Source organism: Zalophus californianus, chromosome 8 (assembly GCF_009762305.2).
Source record: "Zalophus californianus isolate mZalCal1 chromosome 8, mZalCal1.pri.v2, whole genome shotgun sequence".
NCBI classification, from domain to species: Eukaryota; Metazoa; Chordata; class Mammalia; order Carnivora; family Otariidae; genus Zalophus; species Zalophus californianus.
In genome coordinates, this window is record NC_045602.1 from 134,953,677 (window position 1) to 134,967,909 (window position 14,233).

Below are 14,233 nucleotides of genomic sequence, written 5' to 3' on the forward strand. Positions count from 1 at the left end.
TGGGGATAATAATTTTTACCTCTTAAGGATGCCAATTTAAATGCACTTCTCGGGCACCTGGGTGGCTCAGTTGGTTCAGCGACTGCCTTCGGCTCAGGTCATGATCCCGGAGTCCCGGGATCGAGTCCCACATCGGGCTCCCTGCTCGGCGGGGAGTCTGCTTCTCCCTCTGACCTTCCCCCCTCTCATGCGCTCTCTCTCTCTCTCTCTCATTCTTTCTCTCAAATAAATAAATAAAATCTTTAAAAAAAAAGAAACCATATTTAAAAAAAAAAAAATAAAAAAAATAAAAAAAAAAAATAAATGCACTTCTCACCCTGCCAACTTCACAATTTAAGTGTTCGCTTATTTATCCTCCTCTTAGATGGTGAGCTCCCAAAGGGCAAGGACTCTGCCTGCCTTGGCCACAGCAGTGTCCTCAGTAGCCAACACTTCCTAGCTCAGAGTAGGCAGTGACCAAGTATTTGTGATAATAATAACCAAGGCCCTCGGCTCGGGGCCTGGCACAAGCAGCCATCATTATGAACAGGGGGGGGTTCATTGTTATTTCTGACGGCGAAGCAGTTTTTATTTCAAAACTATCAAATAACCAGGAAGTGAGGGAACAAAATAGTGCTCTGGAGGGGGCCTGCTGTCAGGTGGCTCTTCTGGGTCAAAGCCCTTGGCCTCCCATCCCTGTAGGACCAAGCCCCCACAGGCCTACCTTGCTTTATAGTCTCTCCCCATTTTCCTCTCTCTCAAGGACATCATTCCCCCAGAGGCAAGAGTTCTTCCCTGGGGCTTCAGAACTCCTAGCTTCTGCTCAAAGGCTCAGAGCCAGGGAGGCGGGGAGGAAGGGGGGACAGCTCACCAAATCTGCCAGGCGAGGATGTGGTCCAATGTCAGGATTGCTAGATGAAATACTGGATGTCCAGTTCAGTTCTAATTTCAGATAAACAACAAAACAATTTCCAGTAACAGTATGTCTCAACGATTGCATGGGATCTAGTCATCCTTTAAAATAAAAAGTATTAATTGTTTATCTGAAATTGAAATTTAACTGAGTGTCCTGTATTTTAATTTGCTAAATCTGGCGACCCTTCAAAGTGACCAAGCTGGGATGTTACCCCAGTCTGATTCAGCTGTGGACCTCATTTTCCTCCCCTCCTGCAAAATCACCATGACCACATCAGGAACCTCCTGAGATGGTTATGAGAATTAAGAGAGCGGCTACTATAAAAATATTAGGAAGAGCAGGAATTTTGTTTGCCTTGATCTCAGCTGAACCCATTGCCTAGCGCTGCGTCTGCCACACAGGTGGATCACCAGAACTACTTCTTTTCATGAAATATCGCTGGTATTAGTTTTCAAAAAAACAAACAAACAAAACAAAACACCACAAAAAACCCAAACACCATAAATCCATTTCAAGGAAACCTGGATCCAATATCCCAGACATGTCATGCTGGTCCCCAGCGGCCCATCACTTTGCCCCGCAGGTGGGGACTGTACCTGACTGAACCCTGTGCACCTGCGCACTCCACTCAATGAGAGGCGTTATGCGCAGGCCTGGGGGGCAAGGTGTGCGCATGCCCGGACCGAAAGTGTGGGAAAAGAGACCACCATCGCCAGGGAGGCTGTGAGGGAGGGAGGGAGGGCGGGCTGCGAGCGCCCGGGAGGGCCGCCGCGGGCGCCAGGGGGCTTCCTGCTCTTGGAGCTTTCCGTTCCTGTCGGCCCTCATGGCCTTTGCACCCATGGGGCCTGAGGCCTCGTTCTTCGCGGTTGTGGACCGGCACAAGGCTTCCCTGCTGGCCACCCTGAGCAGAGGCGGTGGGGAGCCGGCGGGCGGGGGGACGCGCCTGGCCTCGAGGTAGAAGGGCCCCCTCTGGGGCGCGCATGTTGGGAAGTTAGAGAGGAGCCGGCTTCCCAGCCAGGCTGGGGCGGGGTCTTGAGGCGCTCTGTAGGGACGTGGCTGGCGCTCCTTGCCGTCTCCCTGGTCTCGGGATGAGGAGGCCCCAGGAGCAACTCCCTTCGCCGGCCACTCATGAACCCTGAGAAAGGTCCTTCCTCAGGGCACTCTCTTTTCCGCTTTTAGCTTTTATTTTGGAACTCAAAAAGCCCGGTGAAAGACCTCGCCTCTGGTGACTTCTAGAATATTCCCCTTCTAGAATGTTCCAGGAGCATCCCCACAGCGAGGCTCGCCGGTTTCCTAAGATTCTCAGAGGTCAGGGAATTTAGGGCACAGTTTGGCTTTGTGTTTGTTTACAACACATTTTTTCTGGATACAATTTCAATGTAAAAAGCTTTCAGGATTTTGTGTGCGTGCGTGTGTGAAGAGAAAGAGGGAAGATGAATGTTGGGAGGTCTCACTCAGTCCGGGTTTTATCAAACTGAACAAGGAAGTGGCTGATAGTGAGACAACGATTTACTTGACTTGGAGAGAATGTACACACATTTTAAGTGATTTATTTAAAATCAATTAAAGCAGTTGGCGGCTGGCGGGGTTGGTTAGAGGTGCTGAAGAGATGGATTACTGAGGTTCTCCAGCTACCCGGCTCGGAATTAGCTACAGAGAATGTGTTTATGTTATTGGCCATTCTTATTTAAAATGCTGTTGTTGTTTTTTTTTTTCCTGGATCTGCTTTTCTGGTTTATCAGCAAAATTTTTCAGCCTAAACAAATTACTGTCTTATTTTTAAGAAGACTAAGCCAACCACCAACAAAACAAAACACCACACACACAAAAAAGTGGAAAACCTACAAGCAAACAGATTTTTATAGAAGTATTTAGTTTGAGGGAGAACTTATGAGGGTGAGGAAAGGAGGGAATGGAAGTCCCCTGTTTAAGCTTCAGATGCAAGTTAATCTAATTGTATTTTCAAGTTTGTCACAGTGTTACCTTGCAACTTTTTTTTTTTCAAACTGGAAAAATGAATGAGATCTTTCTTTGAGTCAGTTTGTATCGCTCCGTGTTAGAAAATACTGATTGTTTTAAGATTTGCTTTCTGATAACATGCATTTTCAAAGCAAGCTCTGAAGTTTCTGGGGGAATTAGGACATTCTACATTCTGCGCATTTTCTAGATTTAATTCGATTTCCCTTCTTAGGCAATACGCTAATGGTATTTATAACTGAACAACATTTTCTGAAGCTGATGGCTTGTGAAATGAAAAGTCAGCTCACAGAAGACTGGGCTAGGTCTTAATATTTTTCTGTGAAGTGCTGTAATGGTTGCCAAGTCTTTCCATGCTACGTAGTGATTAAACTTTTTTCTCTTTGTATCACTAAAATTCAAAAGGGCAGATTTAAGGCATGAGATCAATCAGGGCGATGTGCTACAATAAGAAGTATTTCTTTTGGAATATTTTTGCATTGCATTTTTGGGAAGGAAATTAAATTCAAAGCCAATATTACATCATTTTTAATTAAAACATTTATCAGTAGTATTTCAAGCCAACAAGTTTGAATTTGAGTAGGTTAATATGAAGAGATTAAAATACATTTATAAATCATATTGTCTAGTTATTAATGTTGTCTAAAAGGGAGATATTACTTCAATTGGTAATTGTTTGAGAAGTAGAATTACAAGCAAATGAAATTTCTCTGCAAATAACCACTATAAATACGGTTGTTGTTTTAGTGCGATGCCCATGTCAAAATTTAGTGGGAGAGGTCAGTATGGAGGCGAATTACCTAGTCTTAAAAAACAACCAATGAAACTAAAACCTACTTTCCTATTGATCTGGGGAAATGTTACATAGTGTAAAGGTCTAATTTAGAATTAAGATTGAATCATAGTGTGTTTATTGTTTCAGTTCTGAGGTTCTTGCATCTATAGAAAGTGTTATCCAAGACATCATCACAAGTGTGGCAAGGAATGAAGCACCTGCATTCGCAATAGACAACAGATCAAGCTGGGAAAATATAAAGTAGGTATTTTGCATTTTTTATTTTTAAATACAGTATCTATGTCATTATTTGAATTTATTTGAGTTAGAGTTCTAGTCTGATTTCATTCTTTTTACTGCTTTTACCCTGCCTAGAAGGATTTAAGGAAGTTTACAAAATACATACCTCATAAGCAGGTCATATAAACTAGAAGTGGGTGTGAAAGATAAGGCAAAGGGAAAACAATGCTAGGAAGAACAAACGAAGCTCCAGAAGAGGTTAGAATTCAAAATGCATATGATAAAGTCTTACAGTTCTGCTAAAAACAGGCTCCCAACTGGGATCTAAGCTAGAATGTCTAGCACTCAAAGGGGGGAAATATGACCAGTGGAATTCTGCAGAAATACTGCAAAAGCAAACCACTTGCTCAGGGGAGCTACAACCAATCCTGATACTGGAAGGAAAATAAATGTATCCGGAATACAGAACATATTTCAAAGCCTCTTTCTCCTGGTAGATCTCCCCCTGCTAAGTCATGTGTCCAAGAAGGTAAAATCAGCAAACAGTTTTGTCAAAGCCTCCAACCTGCTTGTATCTTTTGTGTTTTTCAGATGCTCAGCCTGTAGAATCTAAATAATGAAAAACACTACAATAGTTCTCAGTAAGAGTTACAGAAACAGAATAAAAGTAATTTTGAGTCTCCTTAGTCACTAAGACTTCTTTTGTGGTCAGTATAATTAATAAAAACTGTAAACTTTTGAATCATATTTTACATCATTTTGGAGAATGGATTTCATCAAGCCCTCAGGCAGCTAACACCTGACCTATTTGCCTGGTGCCTTCTGCCACCTTTAGGACAGGCTTGGCAGTTCAACTTAACAACCTAATATAAATTATTTCATTTAATGTAATTTTGGAGGTAAATCAGAAATATATTTCAAAACTTGTTAAATTGAGGGAAATTAATAAATGAGTAAATATTAAAATGAGCAAAATGCTAATAAAATTATGAAATAAGTGAAAATAGTTTACATACCTAAAATGTCACACATTAGACACTAAATACACACACATACATGATACTCAAAGGTATTTAATTCACTTATTTTAAACACTTTATTTTAGTGCCTCTGTATGTCACAAAGCTAATTACCTAATTACCACCTGGAATTATCTAAGATTATAAATGAAGTTGTCCTAAAGCTTCAGTGGCTCTGTTGAGAAGAAATACGGATTTAGGTGATGCGCAGTAGAGCACATTAAGTGTACATTGTTTGGTGTTCAGAAGTTAATTCTTTTTTTATCTTATTGCCTTTCAACAAAATGACAGGTTTGAAGATTCTGTGGGTCTTCAGATGGTATCTCATTGTACCACGAGAAAAATCAAAAGTGATTCACCAAAATCAGTTAAAAATTTTGGTAAATTAATCTTTCTTAGCTTTTAGTAATAAAATAAATAAGTTTGGTTACTTTCTGGGTTTAATTGTTCCTAGTTGAATAATTTTAGTTGTTCTTTAATAGACCACCCTTACACCTGAAATAAAGTTACAGAATTTTTCATTGTCAGTAATCACGGAAGCAGATTATAATTCCAAAATAAATTTTCAAGGTACATGATTCAGTAGAAAAGTATTCTCTCAGTTTTGCTGTTCGGACAGCAATTTATTTGATCCTTTAGGAAATTATTATTCTGTACTCAGTGCTTTCTATTTTGGAAAGATAATTTTTTTAATGTTACGGAAAGTAACTGGGGGTAGTTGGAATCCTTGATAATGGTATGTTTTGAATTAATGAGAGAAATGATGAGTAACTTGTTTATTGTATCTTATTTTCCAGCCCTAATTCTTAAAATATTGTCCATGATTTATAAATTAGTACAGAGCAACACTTATGCAACCAAAAGGTAAATACTTGTTTTGGTAAATTACTCCTTTAAGATGCAACCCGAGAGTTAGTTTAGGTTAACTCCCATTATGGTTTGAAATGGTATATAAGACTAGACTATGGGTAATAAATTACTTTCTTTATATGTTGTATTTCATCCAATTAAAGTTTCCCACAAATAATACTTGTCATAGTCAAAGAGAATATGGCTAATTAAAAATATATATTTAACTTTCATAGAGACATATATTATACTGACAGCCAACTCTTTGGTAACCAGACTGTCGTGGACAATATTATCAATGACATTTCTTGTATGTTAAAAGTGCCGAGGATGAGTCTACATATAGTAAGTAGCATTTAATACTAAACACCTTATTTTAAGACAAAAGAGTTGTGTAAAATCATAATAGAAAAATGTAATCTGTGCTTTGTTTTGATACTATTTGATACTACATTTTTGTCATGAATTTAAATAATCTACTCTCAATATATTCCCTTGGATGAATGGACTAAAACAGGTGAATTACTAAATATTTTTTATTCCTAAGTATCCTTCCGTATTTTCTCCTTTACTTCTTAAATTCCAGTCTGAGCTGAAATACATGTAATCTGGCAGGTGAACATGAGGATTGATTCAGCCGTATAGAATATGTTAGTGAGGGGCACCTGGCTGGCTCAGTTGGTGGAGCATGCGACTCTTGATCTTGCGGTCATGAGTTCGAGCCCCACACTGGGTGTAGAGATTGCTTAAATAAATAAACTTAAAAAATATGTCAGTGAAAAAGTGTTCAAACATGGCTATTATTTTTTCAGTTATCTACATCGAAAGGTTTAATTGCTGGCAATTTAAGGTATATGGAGGAAGACGGCACCAGAGTGCACTGTACCTGTGGTTCCACAGTAAGTATATTAATGTCACCTGCTTTAACTCCCTTTCAGATCCTTTGTTTTTGAAATGTATTTTATTTCCTGCTTTCTTATGTAGTTTGGAGCTTAAGATGTTCAAATAAAACTGTAGGGTGAATAAGCGTATGCTTTAGGAGGTCCTCCGTTACACAGTTTTAAAATACGCCAGTTGTCAAAGGTCATATTAAAATAAACAAAGATATGCTTTCCTTTGAAAAATGTACTGTTGTCTTCAGGTAGAATGTAGCTTGGCTATTTTAGCATGGTTATTTATGTAATCTTGATACAGTTTCCTGGTTTGGAAATTGATCTGTTTAATTCTGAACTATTTGCTGGGCTTTGGCACCTGGAAAGCCCACAGCACTAATCTGCACAGCAGTCTGGAAATGAGCAAGACGACACCTATGTGCTCTAGGATAGGAGGGCTTTAATTCAGCACTTTCTGCCGCTTAAGCCACATATCCACAAAGTTTCTGAGAGATTCTCACCTGCTAGGAAGTAGTTTGGGTGGCAAGTTTGTCTTCTTAGGAGTAAATCTGTTTCCTACTGTTTCTTTATTGAGGAATAAATCTCTGATGACTGATGTATTCAGAGAAAAATGAAAATATGGGATTTTTGTGATACATTTTTAAATGTGGTTATACTTGCTTATTTAAAATAAAAACTCTCTTGTTTTGTTAACTTAGGCCGTTGCTGTGCCATCTAATATTCAAGGAATTCAAAGTATCCTTTGAGTGGTAAAACTATTTAAGCTTGTAGAAGGTGCATTCGTTCATTATTTTGATAAACCAAGCCTTCATAATGTGTAACCATCAAGCTAGACCCTATGGTGGTCAAGATGAACACACATGGTTTCTGCCTTAGGGGCTCCCTGTCTAGTAGAAGAGACAGGTATCTAAATATGTGAATAGGTGTCTATGTATTTGAAGGCAAAAAAGAATATACTATATCTACAGCTGCTTTAGAATTGATTTATATGGCATCACTATTTAGTTGGTGATTAAATGGAAATATTCTTGTCTTCGAATTATCAGCCTTAACATCACAGATTTAATTACAGATGCGAAATTTCTATTAATTGTAGAAAAAGACGCGACATTTCAGCGACTCCTGGATGACAACTTTTGCAACAGAATGTCCCCTTGCATCATGGTTACGGTATTATATTATTTCCCTTTACTACAATGCCAAGACTAACATACTACTTTGGTGATTGGCAAGAGGGGTTTATAACATTATCTCTACAGCTCACACAACGTTCTGTTATCAATATGGCACATCATTTGGGGTGAGGGAGTAAGAATTTCCAAGGCATTTATTTAAACATCCTCAAGTCTGACTAAAATCAAGGTGGTGGTCCCAATTCTTTTTTTTTTTTTTAAGTTTATTAGAGAGAGAGAGACAGAGACAGAACACGAGCTGGGTGGAGGGGCAGAGGGAGAGGGAGAGGCAAGCTCCCTGGTAGGTGGAGAGCCTGATGTGGGGCTCGATCCCAGGACCCTGAGATCATGACCTGAGCCGAAGGCAGACGCTTAACCGACTGAGCCACCCAGGTGTCCCTGGTGGTCCCAATTCTTAAATACCAGTGATTTTCTAATGCCACAGTGAGTTTGCACAGGCTCTCAGAATCACCTACATGCCATTCTCCCATGGCTGCTCGTCTCATCTATAATATGGTAACACTGGAGCTGCTTTGTGTTCTGCCTCCCCCACAGGTTTGTAGATCAGGTAATTGCATGAATTCCATCAAAGGGAACCTGCTTTTCTGTACAGATATATACATGCATATATATCTGCACCAAGAATGGCAAAGAACACAGAAGCATACATTGAGATGCCACACGGGCAGCTACAGTCATCAGTGAGCAAAGGGTAGTAAGCTTCCTGCTACAGGGTCATGTGGGAGGAGTTGATAACACTGGAGTAATCAAGGACACCTGCCGAATGACGACTGACATGTGCGATGCTGCCTCTCATGTCCCTGTTGGTAGATATGTCCGATTTTTATTATTTCTGCTTCTGCTGAAGTGTTTCCTTAGGATTATTATCCAGGACTGGGATAGTTGAGTCACAGTGACAAATGTAGGCGGGCTTTTTCACTCTGTTGTGTAGACTGTACATTTTTCACAGTCCACCCTAGTTTTCCACCTGAAATTTAAGGTGATCTAACTTTTCTAACTTTTAAATTGTTGGTAAGATAAGGAAAAGGTTTTGTCAGTTTCATTCTGCTGGAATTAAAATGCATAATTTCAATCTTGCTTTTAGGGAAAGGGGGTACCTGATCTGAACACAAGACTTTTGGTCAAGAAGCTATGGGATACATTTCACATTCCTGTTTTCGCTCTTGTCGATGCCGATCCGCATGGTGATTTGTCGTTGGATTATTTGAAGCCGTCGTCCTAACTAAATCCTATTCATCATACTTATAGTTGTGCTTTTCTGCTCTTAGAACATTTTCATAAATTATTTTAAAAGAAGATGGTTATCAGATTAAAATTAATGATTATAATCATTTGAGGCAATTTATTGCTCTTTTTGCCCCATTGAACTGAACCACAAGTTTTTTATTGGTAGTGTCTATGAAAATAAAAGTTGCAGGTGTTAGATAAAATGTGAGAGTGCACACCTGTGATGTACAAGGAGACTAACCATAGCCTTGACGTACAAGAGACCTAACCTGTGATGTGCAAGGAGACTAACCATAAAGGTGACTCTTTTCACAGGCATAGAAATAATGTGCATCTACAAATATGGATCTAAGGTAAGTACAGAAAAGTATTTTTCCTTTTCCACTATTGAGATAGTTCATACTCATCAGAGTGATTGCTGCATTCACTTACCAGCCCTTAGTTAGCTGAGGACCCCCACGGTGTACCGGGGAGCTACTCTCCTAGTCTAGGGCCAATCTGTGTTAGTGGCTGTGATTCTAGCTTCCAGCATGACCACTGTGACCACAGATGACAGAGTGGGATTAGCTGTGGGCAAGAGACACTATTATCCTTCACTCTCCCAGTCTGCCGAAGTAACTGTGGGACCTCAGGGTAACAGCAAGGGCTGGTTGCCAAATAAACTCTGAAAATTATATATAACCTTGAATTCTGACATTGCGAATTCCCTTTATACCCACCGTAAGGAAAAATGAAAACATCACCAAATTTCACCACTAGAGTCTGTACATCAATGGTTCTGAGTAGGGTCCCAGACAAGCAGTGTTGGCATTACCCGGGAACTTGCTAGAAATGCACAGCTCAGTCCCCATCCAGGCCGCCTGAATTGGAATCTCTGGGCTTGAACCCCAAGTGATTCCGATGCATGGTAAAGTTTGGGCACCACTGGTATACACCTTGAGTGTTTCTGACAGATATGTTTGTATGACGTATATGTTCAGACGAAAGGGATGGTGAAGCAAGATGTTAAAATACAGAATCATGAACAACAATAAATGCAGGTCAGAGAGGTTCATTTGTAGTTTTAATTTATATAAAATCAAGACAGAAATCCTAGAGCAGTTTAAAACCTTACTGAAAGCCCAGGTTAGCAAAAGTCTCGGTGATTTTCTTAGTTCTGTGGGCTCAGGAAGTGTGCAGTCTTTTGTATTTATCCTTCTTAATAAGTAAAAAATGTGGCTGCAAAAACAAGTCTGCTGGTTTTCTGCAATTTAGCCTCACCTAATGTACATTTGCTCTTTATTTTAGGCAATGTCTTTTGAGGCCCATAATCTCACAGTTCCAGCTATTAGATGGCTTGGTCTCCTCCCTTCCGATATTAAACGGTTAGATTAATCTTAGTTTTAGTAAAACTAGGATATTTAAAATGATGACTCATCGTAATATTAACAATAAGCCGAAAAAGTGACTATATGGGAAAGCTCTTAATGTGTTTATATTGTCACTATGACTCAGGATTATAGAATTATGAATTAAATTCATCGATGTTTCTGTTTCAATTACAAAAATGCTTGAATGAATTTGGTTAACTGAACTTTCAGCTAGAAAATAGTTTTTGTTTTACCTTTATGGTTAAAAGATTTTGTAATATTTTTATTTTTTAATTTTTTAAGATTTTGTAATATTTTTATACTCCAAAAGTATGACATTGAATCTAGTTAAGTGGTAATCATTGACAACATCGTTTGCCATATGAATCAATTTTACCATAGATTTAAAATTTTAATTTCATAAAAAAAATCTCATTTTAAGATTACTTAACATTTGGGAACGTAAATTTTGTCAAGTTTAACATACATGTTCATTATAGAAAAAGTTCCATTATGTAACAAGATAAAAATCACCTACTGATGAACAGCTTTACCACTGTAGATTATTATTACACTCTGTGCATAGCCATAACTTTTTCACAAAAATGGGATCATACTTTGTTACTTTGTAATCTGCTTCTCTCACACAACACAATGAAATCACTTTTCTGTACCCATGACCTCATTTTAGTGTCTTCTATTACTGAGTTCCAATTCTGGATGTACCAGTGTTTATTCAGCCAGTGCCTCATAGTCAGACATTTGGGTGGTTTCCAAATCTCTGATAAATAGTGCTTTGATGGTCCCTCCTGTAACTAAATCTTCGCCCACATCTTTAATTAGTCCCTTAGTCCCCAAGGCTGAATTCCCAGAATTGCTGGGTCAAAGGGTATGCACATTTTTAAGATTTTGACTGCCCTCCTGATAGGTTAATTATTTTGTTTTCCCTGGAGAGTGAGAGCCCACCTGTCCCTCAGCATGGGACATGATCACTTTTATTCATCTCTGCTAATGTGATATTTAAAAATATTTTATTGTTTAATTGGCCAGTATGAATGAACTTACATGTGTTTATTGGGTTTCTTTAAGCAAGGAGCAAACCCTGGTACCTGGTCCTTGTTTCCTAAATTTGGAACGTGAACAGGTTTTGGGTGATTGCCACTTCTTAACAAAATGAGGGCATAAGAGAAAACATTTAGTTTTTGATTTTTGAGTATTTACACTCTAGTGGATCAAAGTTTTGTTCCATTTGGTGTATGTGTCATGGTCAAAATCTCTTGGGGGTGATCTGTTTGTATGAAGAGCTTTCCTAACACAAATTCAGGATAAATGATCTGATAATTATTAAGGTGGAGGGCTTGAAGAAACTCCAGCTGCATCTCATAAATTCCATCAGTGCCCTCAAAGCCACTCCAAATAAATGGACAATGAAATGTTTAAGAAGTGTGATAGCTACACAAACACAGCTTCACGGGAAATCCTCTAGCTCCCTGCCTCAACTTTTAATCAAATTGTCACCCTATCTGGTAGCTGCCACTGGCAAATGGTCATAATTGTGGGGACATTGAAAAAGACTATTTGAAACTAGAACTCTCCTGGGAAATCCAGGATTTGTGACTTCAAAAAAGTAGTCTATACCATAAATCCTGGACCTTTGCTGTCCTGTTTTTAAAACACACACCAAGAAAAAATTACAATTCACTTTTTTTAAAACTTAAAACTAGATAGGGGTGTGTGTATGTGTGCACACACGTGTGCTTAAGTGAAAATAAGTTAGAAATAGACTAACTTCCTTCGCCCTGAAAGTTCTCAATGAATTACAAAGAATGAAGTGCTCAGTGGAACCTGAGATCCCACAGTGACTTTTGCTGCTGGCCACGCATATTCTACAGCTCACTGCTTCGAGGCCGTGGCGCTCTGGGAGCCACGGTGGTGTCCATACACTTGATGGAGTGCTATTAGCATTCTGTTTAATACCAGTGTCTGTGTTCTTCTTGTCATTGTCCTGTGAGTATGACGGGAAGGAAAACAACAATTTAGAACGGACGTCCACTATGAACTTGAATCCTTGCTGATCTAGGACATCTCCCAAATTCTGGCTTTAAAAGAGGGATCTGTACTAATTTGCTTATCTGTTATTTCTGAGTTTCTTGACATAGTATAATAAATACAAATAAAGATGTGACCTTTAAGTTATAGGAGCACTCTGTTTTTGCTGATTTTTTTCATGTATTTTTTCTAGGTTAAATATACCTAGAGATACTTTAATTCCACTGACAAAACGGGACCAGATGAAACTTGACAGTGTCCTGAAAAGACCTTATATTACTTGCCAACCATTTTGGAGAAAAGAAGTATGTTTCTTTCTAAAATTCAAGTGTTGTATGTTTTATTGCCTTTAACTTTCATAGTGGCTATTCACATAATATTCTGTAAATATCCTCCTTGAAATTTTATATAACCAACAACTAATGTGAGTGGTGTTTGGCAGTAAATGGTTGTTGAAACACTGAATTACGAATGCTAATAGATAAGATCAGATGGATGGAGCTGACCTATTTTTATCCTCATCATAGTTCTCTACCCATCGTCCATGGCTGTATCATAGTTTATGGGCGGGGGCGGGGGAGAAAGAAAATAAAGAAATTACATAAACACACCAGCCCATTCCTGGTTATCAGAGATACCCATACTGGGTATTCTTCTAACATTTTTTTCTGTAACAGCTCTGGAATGTTTTGGCTGACCTAAAAGCTATTGCCCATGGCTTCTGAGAATAAAACAAGCCTAGATTTACTAGGTTTGAGTCAAGAGATCTGTAGCACAGGCCTTGGTCACAGCTGTACTTTACTTTTATTGACAGATGGAAATAATGGCAGACTCTAAAGTGAAGGCAGAAATTCAAGCTTTGACCTTCCTGTCATCAGATTATCTTTCCAGAGTGTACCTACCTAACAAATTAAAATTTGGAGGGTGGATATAAAAATGTATCAGAATAGATCTTGTGATTGCAAGAGGTTTTTCATTGGTTTTATTTTCAGTAGTAGATACTGTCATGGAAAGAACATATATTCTTAATTCTGTAGAGGTAAAATAATTTTCCACTAATCATATTATTTGCCAAAACAATTTTCTTTAGAAGACTTTATCCTTCTCTGTGGAGACTGAGTTCTATCCTATGTTCTAAAGTAACTTATAAAAGAGTATACATTATTTTGACTTCTAAATTTTATTTGAAAAAATATTGTAAAAATGCCGTCAAAGTCTGCAAAAATATTTAATTTCTACAATATAACTAATGTTAAGGCATGAAGCATCTTTTAGTATCAAAACTAATAATAACCTAAATTTGAGAAGTTGCAAATGAATTAGAGTGTCTAGCATTTCCTTTTTAGTTGCTTTCTTTTTTGCTTTCATGGTGTAGGGGTCACACCCCATTCATTCACTTGTGAAAGTAGTAAAATTTATTATGAATAAATATTTGGGTTGATGCAGTCTGAAGCACTTAATTTTGTTTCTGAGTATGCTTTTTATTATTAACAATTTATTTGTAAATTTCCCCACGGTTTTATCCATTCTCACCCCACATCAAGTCCCCTGACTTCCCCTCTAGTCCATGTTTATGAAACACGTTCAAGATTTACAGAAGCCTCAAATTTTAATAAGGTCTTTCTGTAATAGTAAAGATTCAATCGTCTCCCCTCATAACCCTCTCTGAATTTTTCCAGAGATGAGTTTTATGACTTTATTCTGTACTTTCAGCAAATGTTTAACTGCACTGAAGTTACTTGTAATTGTAAGCAAGAATATGTATTT

At 38.3% G+C, this 14,233-nt stretch overlaps 1 protein-coding gene across 3 annotated transcripts; it reads left to right on the forward strand.

Annotated features, from left to right (window-relative positions):
• The first annotated feature begins 1,718 nt into the window (after positions 1–1,718).
• On the forward strand, positions 1,719–13,914 carry SPO11 (SPO11 initiator of meiotic double stranded breaks). 3 transcript variants are annotated; one of them, XM_027622865.2, is made up of 13 exons: positions 1,719–1,849; positions 3,795–3,908; positions 5,198–5,286; positions 5,704–5,770; positions 5,992–6,100; positions 6,568–6,654; positions 7,347–7,383; positions 7,709–7,818; positions 8,926–9,025; positions 9,384–9,421; positions 10,356–10,432; positions 12,660–12,771; positions 13,281–13,914. In XM_027622865.2, the coding sequence occupies exons 1-13, from the start codon at positions 1,719–1,721 to the stop codon at positions 13,398–13,400; spliced, it is 1,191 nt and encodes a 396-aa protein (XP_027478666.1). In that variant the 3' UTR covers positions 13,401–13,914. The 3 variants fall into 3 exon arrangements, with proteins under 3 accessions (XP_027478666.1, XP_027478667.1, XP_027478668.1); XM_027622866.2 differs by lacking the exons at positions 5,198–5,286; positions 5,704–5,770; XM_027622867.1 differs by lacking the exons at positions 10,356–10,432; positions 13,281–13,914 and having other exon boundaries at positions 12,660–12,684.
• The last annotated feature ends 319 nt before the right edge of the window (positions 13,915–14,233 follow it).

Excerpts from the sequence above, each read along its gene's own strand:
- SPO11 (XM_027622865.2), top strand. The coding sequence starts at position 1,719 with ATGGCCTTTGCACCCATGGGGCCTGAGGCCTCGTTCTTCGCGGTTGTG. Across the intron at positions 5,287-5,703 it reads AAAATCAGTTAAAAATTTTG|CCCTAATTCTTAAAATATTG; the intron begins GTAAATTAATCT and ends CTTATTTTCCAG. Across the intron at positions 9,422-10,355 it reads TCTACAAATATGGATCTAAG|GCAATGTCTTTTGAGGCCCA; the intron begins GTAAGTACAGAA and ends TCTTTATTTTAG.